The 12,114-nt window shown below is 39.3% G+C and overlaps 1 protein-coding gene across 1 annotated transcript in view; it reads left to right on the top strand.

Annotated features, from left to right (window-relative positions):
- Positions 1-12,114, top strand: part of slit3 (slit homolog 3 (Drosophila)) — a 246,885-nt gene that overhangs the window by 13,422 nt on the left and 221,349 nt on the right. The window contains exons 2-4 of the mRNA XM_085415211.1: positions 2,670-2,741; positions 8,261-8,332; positions 11,768-11,839. Coding sequence (XP_085271337.1) covers positions 2,670-2,741; positions 8,261-8,332; positions 11,768-11,839 — 216 coding nt within the window. The remainder of the gene's footprint in view (positions 1-2,669; positions 2,742-8,260; positions 8,333-11,767; positions 11,840-12,114) is intronic.

The raw sequence follows: 12,114 nt of genomic DNA, 5'->3' as shown, positions 1-12,114 counted from the left end.
AAAGGGAGGGACAGGAATGGTCAAGCACATTACTCCCATGTCATTACACAACCATCAGCAGTCCGAACCATTAGTAGAATAAGATTAACCCGTGTGAGAATTTTAGTCACGGTTTCCTGTTCTCAGGTGACAGGAAAGTGGCAGCTAGTGTGGTCCATCAACCCATGCCACTTGTCACTTAGGCTGGTCTTATCTTACTGTCTGAAAGATAAGGGGAGATAGCAGAGGGTACAGCCAGATTTATGGTCAAGCAGTGGTAGTGCATTCGCTGTCCTTTCCACTCAGGGGATGCCCATCTGGAGGCAGTGTAAAAAGCATGTGGTACACCCAGTCTGTAGGCTACTCTTACTTGTGCTGTTGTTGGTCCATCAGCCAGCCTCCCATTCCCAGTGAACCTCACTGTTACCCTCTTCTCTATTCCAGCCCACTTGTCAACCTGTAAACATTTGTCAGATACTTATGTCATCCGCTTCCAATGATGCGCAGTCAATATCTTCGCAGGGGTAGGGTGAAAACCTCTCACCTTCTGTACAGCTAGACTATAAGTGTGGTAGAGTAACAAACATGAACAAGAAAAACAGTTTATTTCTGAAGCAAATCAACTCTTTCCTCATGTTCAAATTAATAAATCAAACCCCAAGAAGGCTTATCAAGTAATTGTCAGTGCCTTGCATTTCAAGGAACTGGCAAAGCCAAACACTTGGAAAGCTTGTGACAAGAACCAGCAGCTTATAGTCTGGATAGTGAAGCAGCTCACTGTCAAAATGTTATCTGGTGTCTCGAATGTCTCACATGAAACATTAAGATGGATGAGACTCGGCATCAACGTGAAACTTCATTCTGCTTTCTTTGTCTTTCTCAGTTCATTGCTTTAGTGAGCTATACATTAATGCAAAAGTATTATACCTAAGCAGAGGATGTTTATGTCAAGCTCATTTCTCAACATGTCAGTTTATTGTCGGAAAGCAAAAGTTAACTTCAGCTAGAAATGTGGGCTGCACTCAAACCAGAGACGTTGTGAATAAAATAGCGGTTGCTTCCAAACCCCTGGGCATCTGACAGACGATGATAGATTTAAAATCTATTTTAAACATGCAGTGTTATATCGTCCCACAAAACTATTGTTTATTACTTGTTTTCCTGATCATGTGGTGGTTGTTTTGTTCCAGTAGTCATGAACAGCATTGCCGCAGTAACATTTTGGTCTTCACCAACACCTGAGTGAAACAGTTTGGTTGTTTCTGTGCTAAATGTTCTTAAGCATTCATCACCTAAACATCTACTTTCATTTTATGCCATTAAGTGTTGACGTGTTTTATTAACACATTATTGTGGGGAAAAAAGGCGTGTCTGGAAAAGAGGCGGAGGGCAGGGGTGAGAATGAACTGAAACATTGTAAATCAAATCCACTGAGTTGAGAGTTTCTACTATTCTCTGCAGAGTTTTTAACTTTTCATTAGAAACGCTCCCCTGCCCAAACCACACAAACCCCTTTTCTAGTAGTATGAATGGACATTTTCCTGCTGTGTGCCACTTATGAGAAAGAATATCTGTGGAAAATATTTGAAGTTGTTGTGTGAAAACATTGTGGGATCATGTGCGATATTGCCATCTGATCTATTGTTTGGATAAAATATTCACATTCAAACCCTTTTCAGTGTTTCATATTTTTGAATGTAAACACAAGTACGTGACAGGGATCTCATTTCTTGTTGCTTATGATTTAAGCCAGCTTTCCTATACTTCATCTGACGTGCCGGGTTGGATCAGTCATTTTTGTGACATCCCACTGCTACATATGAGATATTGTAGTTATTCATTACTCTGGAGCCCTTTCAAGAACACCCTGTTGGACCAAGGACCCCATTTTGCGCTTTGGAGGACTGGTCTGGCCTATAGCAACCCTCCCTGTCACAAGCTGGGGAATGGCTCTTATTAGTGGCCCTTGCTATGTCAGCTTGAGGAAGCCTTTTGAAACCTAATATCGTCTTAAATCAGATTTATAAATGTTTAGGTGTATTATGAAAAACACACACGCTGCCTGCGTTGGCAAAACCTAGTTCTGTTTGTGTGTGTGTGTGTGTCTATGGTTCTGAGAGCGAGTGAAAGCTTTGGAGGAGCTCTGTGTGTGAAATAAGAGAGAACATTGTGTGTGTGCTGTTTGTGTGTGCCCTTTCTTTCTGTGTGTGCGTATGTTTTTTTTCCTTGCCCTAACACACACACACACACACACACACACACACACACACACACACACACACACACACACACACACACACACACACACACACACTCAGGCAGTCAGTTCATATTGCAGTATGTATACATTTTGCGCCCGTAGTTAAAACTAATTGAATGACAGTCAGGAAACATGATAAGCTTTTAAACTGTGACATTGGAAAGAGAAAAAAAAATTTTAATTGAAAAATTTGTTTTCCAGTAAATAATTGTGCATCAGAACAGAAGTTTCTCGGTGCTTGGTTTGCTTGTGTTTGTACTTGTATGCATGTGTGTGGGCCTATATGCTGTGGAGCATTCTCATGCCCTGTCCTTCTGCCACTTGGTAGGCGCTTGTTTGCTTTCACAGTTGTGTTAAAGTTACATTATACTCACAACTGAATGTAATTTTGACTGAATAAGTAATTTTTATCCTGTTTTTCTCTTTCTAGGGATTTGAATAAAAACAACATCACCAGAATCACTAAAGTGGACTTTTCTGGCCTCAAGAACCTCAGGATTCTGTAAGTTTCTTTCCTTTTTTCAATCAAATTTTTAGTCAGTAAAACATTAGGCTTTGCTCACATTCCCTCCAGTTTATTTGAGGACTTTAACTTATTTTAAATCAGTCAGGATGTATGAAAATGTATAATTCAGATTGCAGTTATCTGCTGAAATCTTCTTGATGTTGCTTCTTTGAGCTGTATGTGAGAATACAAATGTCTGATTACACATTAAACAGTGCCTTTGTACACAGTCTGTATAATGTCTGATTGCACCCATGCGAGAACAGAGCAGGTAATTGTCTAGTGAACTTAGAGCGGGCCATTGGGAATTATGCATCCTGACTTCTGTATACTCTACCCAGGCAGCTGCTTGCTTAAACTGACCTAAATTTTTCTAGCAGAATCCTCTGAAGCTGACTATCTCCTCATATGTGCTGCATGCGAGGAACCAGCACTTCCAGATAGTTGCCATCATTAAGTCACTTTACTTTTTCCTTCTTAGGTACTAAGTTGGCTAATATTAAGTTGAATCTACCAGATACAGTACCATCAGGTCTTTTAATCTGTCCTCTCTTTAATACCTAATTTTGACTTGTATTTGTTTCTTTACAAGGAATCCCATTAACAAAAAAGTTCCATGCTGTAGCAATTAAGCAAATGGTATATTTACCTAATGGGCCCGTATATGGCTATAGGGGGAAACAAGTCTCTATAAAATAAAGTTTCCCATCCTAATGAGGGCATTTAGAACAAGAGAGCATGCAAGTGTACTATCCAAGGAGTTGGATTTTGCAATTACTGGATATTTACAAGGTTAAATAATAGAGTAATGGTGAGCTGACATGCCAGCAACAAGCAGCACGACTTCCATTTACTATACAAGCAGCACAACAGCGAGATGTTGACCTGGTACGGATACGACGATGGGAAACTAAGTAAAGCAACTCATACTGAAAGAGTTAGTCACTGTTCCTATGAAAAAAAGAGAGATTTCAAATTAGACTCTCAAGTCTTTCTGAATAATGCTGGGGAACGCTGACTTTTGCAATTCTGGGAAAACCAAAGCTGAAATTTCAAAGCAGTAGCATGATTGCTTAGAGATGTGCAAACAGGCGAATTTGAATCATATCTATTAAACTGAAGCACAAAAAGTGCTTCAGAAATACTGCTGGTCTTAAAACAATACTCACTCATATGTAACAGAAGTTTTTTGTTATGTACACACTGACTAAAAACAAGATTGCCTGTAGAGCATTAGGGGTGTGCAGCCTGAACCAATTTCATGTGCATCACTGGAGATTTCAACCGTTCTGATATTTTATCTGTTCAGAAATGATCTTGTTTCTGGGGCAGGAAAAAGGGAGCTAAATCACTCTGGCCACCATTACAATTACCAAACACTGAGCAGGTCCTTGTTGGGAAACGTATGAAAATCTTTAAAGTATAAAGTGTATATATTGTATTTTTTACCTTTCTGGCTTATCATATCTGAATAACTACACTTAGTTGAGATTGACTGCTCACGTTCTCTCAGCTGTCCTAATTAAGTTCAAGGGCTCCCTCACTCCTTTTCCATAAGCGACTAAAATCAGTGTGTATGTGAGAACTTTAATAACTATAATCACCGCTGGCTGCATGCAGCTTCCCTCCACACTCTGTTTTAACCAAACCAGCAGATAAAAATACACTCCCAGTACAAATCCGCTAAGGAATGGAAACGAGTTGCTACATGTGAGTGTTTGCGCTTGTATTGGCATCTGTTTATTCATATTCCTAAATATAGGACCAAAGTGGAGTTTGGAACGTATGTCAGTCACTGGGTCAGGATTCATCTGTGCTTGAGTTTTTTAGGTAAAAAACAGAAAAATTAAAAATGTAAGTGTTTGCATTCTGCATGCATGAAACACTGTGAGAAGGACCCACAGAAAAAGGCAGTGTATATGTGTGTGAGCTGAGTGTGGCAAGCCAGCAAGTCGTTTCATGTGGTTTGTGATAAACTGCTGTGACATTTCTCTTCTCTAAATCTCTGAAAGAAATTGGGAGGAGACGGCTTGGGAAAGAGGAGATGGTCGGGAGAAAGCGCACTTTCAGAGACATACATATTCTAGTATTTTGGATCCTACAGCACACATGGTCACCAAAAATTGTCTTATCTTTGCTTTAATAGGTAACGCTGTTATATACCAGAACTCTATCTCATTCATTCTCTCTCATAGACAAACATAAGTGCCTAGTTCTGAGAGTCCAGTCATTTCAGCCATATGTGCCTCCTATGGGAGAACTTGTTTAAAGCCGCTAACATTTTTCCCAGGCTAGGTTACAGAAAAAAACAGTATAACTCCTAAATACCCCTGCTTACATCTGAGCTGTAATTACTGATAATTTGTCCTGCAGAATGACTTGTCTGCCCTCATGTAATCTCACTTCTGTTTAAAAACATCCAAACAGCTAAGCGATCTGGTTTTGCATTTGCACCACCAAAGACCACGGGGTGCGTAAAATGAAAATCTCGTAATTAGACTGATTTGTGACGCTTCAAACCTTCCAAATCAATCGATCACACGGCGAGCTGTTTTCTGTTCAGGCGAAAACATCGAATTTGATTCAGGGGTTTGGATATTCTTTAAATTTGCACAACACAGCTTGCCTCTGCATGCACGCTACGTGAACAACACTTAGCCTAATATCTTTGGCAACCTCACTTTGCAAGATTTCTTCCAGATTGTGGCGAAATTGAGTAATTCCAAACAAATTTAGATGTAGGTGAAAACTTGTACTTGATATTGAACGCTTGGCCGGGGAAATTCAGTGCGGTTTCACCCATTGTGTGTGTAAATAATAAGTGAAGTTAATATCCCCTGAAGTATTTCCTTATTTCCTTCAGAGGCCGAGTTCTCGCAGTTTGCTGTAAGGTAGCGTGACATCATTGTTCTTTTTATAACCGTTGACTGAAGTTAGAGTTATTAGACACTCCAGTCCCCACACACATGAATTCAATTCTTGTTTGCTCTCTTTCCCCCCCATCTTTCTCCAATGTCTCTGTGGATGACTAATGCTTGATACAGACCAATATAAAAACAATACCTCATCTGAGCGATATGCCAGCATTGACTCCCCGCACCATGTGTTTGGCTTAACATCCACAGCCTTTCTAAACTTCATTCAATAAATCAGTGTGCGGTTGATCTCTCATTTGGACAAATAAACTTTGATAGTTATTCAGAGTTATGCCTTGATTTAGCTTTCCCTGGAGTACACAGGAAATGCTTTTCTATAAGGACAGGAACAAAAAAAAAACAAACGCTGCTATGCTGGAATGAACATGCTGGATTAATCTTGGCTTGATTGTAAATTATGATTGATGCCGGAGTCAGAAATGTGCACATGCTTATGTGTGTGTTTGGGAATTCTTGCTACCAGTGCATAACTCCCTACCTGCGTTAAACGATTCCACACATACCTTATCGTATGTGTTTGGGGTGTTTCTGTTTAGAAACTGATTCAGAATGCTCAAAAGCTGGAGCTATTTTTTATTTAGATTAGATTAGATTAGATAGAACTTTATTAATCCCTCGGGTGGGTTCCTCTGGGAAATTCGATTTCCAAAAAGCACAGCACCGACAGAAGTTTCAGAGTTACAGAATATTATATATATATATATATATATATATATAATACACACACACACACACACACACACACACACACACACACACACACACACACACACACACACACACACACACACACATATAAATACAGAGACAATATAAATAAAATATACGAAGGGGATAAATAGAATAAATAGGAATAAAAATAAAAATACAAGTGAATTGCACATTTCAAGTATTGAGTCTATTGCACTGTTGACTATTTACAAAAGTATTGCACAAGGTATTGCACAGTGAGGTGAAGAGGCACTACAGCTTAGTTGTTCCCCCCTCCTTTGTCCTCCTGTTTCCCCTCCCTCTCCCCTCCAGAGAGGAGTTAAACAGTCTGATGGCGTGTGGGACAAAGGAGTTTTTAAGTCTGTTAGTTCTTGTCTTTGGGAGAAGCAACCTGTCACTGAACAGACTCTTCTGGTTGTTAATGGCCGTGTGCAGAGGATGCCCAGCATTGTTCATAATGTCCATCAGTTTCTTTAGTGTCCTTTTCTCTGCCACTGTCACCAGAGTGTCCAGCTTCATGCCGACCACAGAGCTAGCCCTCCTGATCAGTTTCTCCAGCCTGGATGAGTCCTTCTTTGCTGTGCTGCTCCCCCAGCACATTTATTTCAGTTAACAGCAAATATTACTTATGATTTTTTTGAAAAACATTTTTATAAAGCAAAAAATGCTCCCTGTAATCAAGAGTTATTTTTCCTGGAAAATGTTTCGTTATACAAAATGAACAATATTGTGAGAATAAGCCAATTACCATCACTCGGTGCGCCAGTTCTTTGAAAGTGTTTCAAGATGCTCTGACTTTTTTATTTATATGTTTACATACTTTATATATATGAATGTGCGAGCGCGTTTGTCTGAGCTTGTTATCTTTCATCCAAGTCCAACATATCTGTGTGTCTCTGTGTAGAGTCAGTATGACAGGCCATGGATTAATGCCTGGATATGTAAACGTTTTGTTTGAAAGAATATTTAAAGAAGAGGCGTGCCAAAACAATTCAAAGTCCACATGTTAGGCCAGACAGGACTCTTTTTGAGATGACTTGTCTCTCACTTGATCCAGCTTGTCATTCTGCATCTTGCTGTTTATATCTGGCTTGTATCTTCCTTTCACTTTTCTCCACCTTTGCTTTTCAATGTTTTCTTTTCTTCCTCACATCATCCACTTTTTTCCCCCCTTCAGCTTCTTCCTCCCTGTCTTCCTCTCAGGACATGTCACTCCTAACATCCTCAGACAGAAAATATAAACACACATATCAGTTGAGATGTTTTCTCTCCATTTCTCTATCCCATCTGGAAAACCTTAGTTTGCCCCCAAAACATGACAACACTGAGAAAGCAATGAAGGGGAGATATGGGTTACACTGAGAGCACCGCAGAAATGACTGAAGCGAAATGGAGAAGATATCAACGGAAGAATGAGAAAGAGATGGTTTGTTAATTGTTTCTTTTGGAGTGGTAGGTTGTAACATTTGTGAAATACTTTGTGTCACAAAATGTTTGTTTCGTGCCAGATTCATGTGTTCAGTGCACTGATTGCTTGTTTATGTAACCGCTTTTTTAAAAGTGCAAGTGTCTCTCGAGTTGTTTGCACTGGCCAGAAAAACACATTTATCTGCTGTTTCTGGCTGGAGATGGACATTCCCAATTCCACGAGTGCCTCATAATTTGATATTTAAATTGAATCATTTTGAAGACAGACCGAATGAAACTGTGTAAAGTTACTGACGTAAAGATCGGCACTTGGGACTTTTCCTGCCTTGTCGTGATCACAAAGAGTCACAGAGTATATTTGCGTGTCTTGCTTTTGCATTTTTAAAGTTACAAAAATAACTACAACATATTTTCTTTCTGTTTCATTGCCTGTCACCACAGTCATCTTGAGGACAACCAAATCACTGTTATCGAGAGAGGAGCCTTTCAAGACCTAAGACTGCTTGAGAGACTGTAAGTATGCCATTATACACAGCTTCCTATAGTGCATATGTGAAAAGAGGTACCATACTACGAGGTGAAATAGGTCTTTTATGCATGCAAAGAGCTCCATAATAATAATGTGATCTGTCACAAAACTTTTTTGCTGTTTTTCCACTTTGACAAAATTGTACACACCTTTGATTTTCTGCTCCTTACTTTCTGTTCTGTGCAGCATATTCACTGACAGAGATTTCAACTGATTGATATCCAAGTCCACTTCACACACTACCTAGGAATGTGTGTATCTGTCAACTCACACCAAGGCTTTAGGAAACAGAATCAGGGTGTTAGTGTACAACACAACACTTCCCACACATACACACCTGCATGTTTATGAGTCCTGGTTAGAGTGATGATGGGAAGACAGGTTCCAGAAAGAGGATTCCTTTATGTGAGACAAAGACCGAATGACACAATGTGAGTGTTAGAGGTTTTTTAGGAGTGGCATCCTCATAAAAAAATATTGTGTACAGCATTTCTAAACCCAAGAACGGGCTTTGTAATGAATGTTGAATTCATAAGCTGAATATTTCTTCATTCAATTTATTTCACCATTGATGCAATTTTATCTGAACACTGTAAATTTGTCATTATCTTCTTTCAAATTGCTTTTGCAGTCTGAAAAAGAATGCCACAACATTATTTATTTTGATTAACAAATGTGTGTCTGTTGTAAAATCATTCATGAGAGTAAGAATGGGAAGGAATTTACTTCACACATGGATGGTATTTTTCAGTATACATGCTGCAGAGTGGAGAAGAGAGATAAAACCATTAGATCACTGCAGCTGTCAGCAGAGCTCTCCTAAAATCCAGATATGCTGAGCGACAGAGACGTGTATATCTTCCCTCTAAATGGAGATCACACATATGATGTGAAAGCAGAAGGTCACTGCCCACTTTAATGTTAAAAGGCTCTTTAATGCAGTGTGTCAGGAAGGGTGAGAGGTTACAGAAGAGGGGGAGGGAGGATGTTGGGAGTCTTAACAGTTGTTTGCCAGAACTCACATAGACAGCATTTCAGTTATTCGAGACATTTCAACAAATGTTCTTATGCCATTTTAGCCCATTTAATAAATCAGAAATTAAATATCTATGCTTGTTTGAGGATGACATTTGTTCTCCAAAATGAATCTTTCTAAAGAGGGGAAAAACTGCTGCAGTAGATTAACGGTAATAACAAGAGCCTGCATTTTTTACTTTACTGATAGTAAAATGGTTTTTAAAATGCTTTCTTGACAGGGTCTCTGATGTTGTGTCTGCCAGGGTGAAAGGTCAGGGGTGAGAGGCCCTGACGCTGAGTCCATGTGATTTATGGAGTCACAATGTGAAAAACATGGGGCTTATTTTGTCATCCCCTTGGGTCAGAGCATTCAGAAAGTCTGAAATGCCAGAATTCATAGCCATTTGTGCTTTACTCAGTTATAAATGAAGGATATTTTGCAAAATAAACGGCATTTGTTAAGAGGTGTCTTTTCAAATTATTTCTTTTGTTCTTTATTTGAGAATAAAGCCCTGCTCATTATGATTAGTAACGTTTAGTCTCCAAACTCTTTCATTTTTTCTGTGATTCTGAGTAATAGGAATAATTTGCCAAAATATGAATGCCACAGACATGTGGTTTGGTGTCATTTCAAAGGTTCTAAGTAGGAAGAAAACCTCATCATTAATGCTTAAAAATACACAAAGAATTATTCTCTTGAAACTATATCTGTGCTCTGAGCAAATGTCCTTTAATGACTCGTAGCTGTAATAGTAGCTGTGCTGTACTCACATACTAGCAGGTATTTTCTCCCTTATTTATTTCAGGTGGTGTGCATCTCAATTATTCTTTCCATTGGTGTACACAGGAGTGAAAGCCACTATCTTATTATCATTATCACAGGGTTAAAAGGTTGGTGTCTGTGTCTTCTCCAGCACAGATCCTACTTTGTGACCCTGCGACCCTCCACCCTTCTTTTCTTTCCCCTTTCCCTTCCACGCCTCGTTTCTCAGTGTAATGCTTTGGTAGCCTGATAACACTTTCACTCCCTCAGCTTTCACTGTCTTCGTTATCTCTACTTTAGCCAACCCCACCTTTCGTTGCACACATGCATACACAAGGAAACATCTTTTATCCTAAAACGCCTCGTTCTGCTGCTGTCTTTCTGTTCATCAACCTGAATTTTTCCACTCTTTTCTTTTTGGCCTTTGTAATTTAAAGTCATGTGTTTATCTAATTTTCCAATGAAAATACTAAGATAAGGAATGCTATTTTGCATATAAAGTGTGACTAAAAAGATTTTCATCCCACAATAGTTGAGAAGACGCATCAGAGAGTTTTGCAAAAGATTGCCGAGAATATAAAACCATCCACAGGTGGCAATAATCAAACATATGAGCAACGATGTGGTTAAAATTGGAATGTAAAAACATTCTGTATGCGAGAGCAACACTTATAGATTGTCATAATTATGTGGGTGCCTTTAACTTGTTTTTATTACTTGTTATTACTTTTCCCGGGGTCATAACTCTCTGTGGAGGTAAATGTTTCTGTGTAAATGCACATGTTCAAGTCTTTGGTCACATTTATTATATTTTAAACAAATATGTATAGCATTTTAATTACCTTGTGGTTGCATCCCGGTGTTTAATATGAGGTGCCAGACACGATAAAAATGAATAAAATGCTAGGATTTCTTTCCCCTCTTGCCTCCCCACTCTTTGTTGCGGTCATGTTTTTGTTTTTTTCAGAGGCAAACATATTTGTCTCATTTTCTTTGCATTCCCTCGCATCCATTCCGATGGATGAGTTTTGGCAATCCCACTCCAGAAATATTATAACATCTGTGAGTCCTTATATTGAGAAAATGACTGTTATTTCTCTTACTGATAAATTCAAAAACTGCAGCTAAAAAGTAGCCAGAAATGCACAGGAGGAATTGACGGTACTGAACAGGCCAGTCACAATAGTGCAGGACACAAAGGTTTGTAGGATTTCAGAGCAGTTTGCAGTTCTGACGTACCCACCTAGCATAGATTTAACACAGCGGTATAAATCCTCTGTAAGTTTGTAACTTTATGTTAAAACATGCTTGTAGCCCAAAATTGGTCCATCTCACACTATCAGGTTAAAGCATATGCAGTGAGGATATATTGCTAATGCACTTTAAGGAGTGTAGAAACTGATGTCCTGTATACACAAACCATAGTGTGATAACCTCTAGGCCATGATCACAGGAAGTCAGAGGCTTTTCCATGAGTTTAAACTTGCTGACCTTTAAGGTCATTCAGTCAGCTGTGTGGTGATTGTTCAGTCAACACAAAAGCGCGGATGCGACTGATTTATTAGACGATGTTTTTGCCCTTTTTCTCTTCCCAACGACATGTTTTCCTTCATTTTCCTTCTTCTATTTCTCCCTGCAGTCGTCTGAACAGAAACAAGCTCCAGTTTCTTCCAGAGCTTCTCTTCCAGTCCAATCCCAAACTAGGACGACTGTGAGTACACTTTGATTTTCTTTTTTTTTCATCTTCTCTCCATTCATGATCTCTCTCTGACTCTCCTCCGTCATTCCGTTTCCCCTTTTGTGCCGCTTTTGATGTGTTACGTGATCCGTTTGAAAACACGACCATGGTGTCAGAGGTTTTATCCTGGTTGAGGGTTCAGGTCTCGCGCCAGGTGACACAGTGCCGCTCTGTGCTCCTGTCGAGAGTTGAAAAAGGCAGTGAGTGTCAGATGTGTGCGTTTGTGTGAGTATGCTTGATTTTAAGAG

This window comes from Rhamphochromis longiceps, linkage group LG2 (genome assembly GCF_057381845.1).
Source record: "Rhamphochromis longiceps isolate RC_006_pf linkage group LG2, R_longiceps_female_GT1.1, whole genome shotgun sequence".
Taxonomy (NCBI): Eukaryota; Metazoa; Chordata; class Actinopteri; order Cichliformes; family Cichlidae; genus Rhamphochromis; species Rhamphochromis longiceps.
Note: the sequence above shows the minus strand (reverse complement) of the source record. Positions and strands in the feature narration are given on the sequence as shown.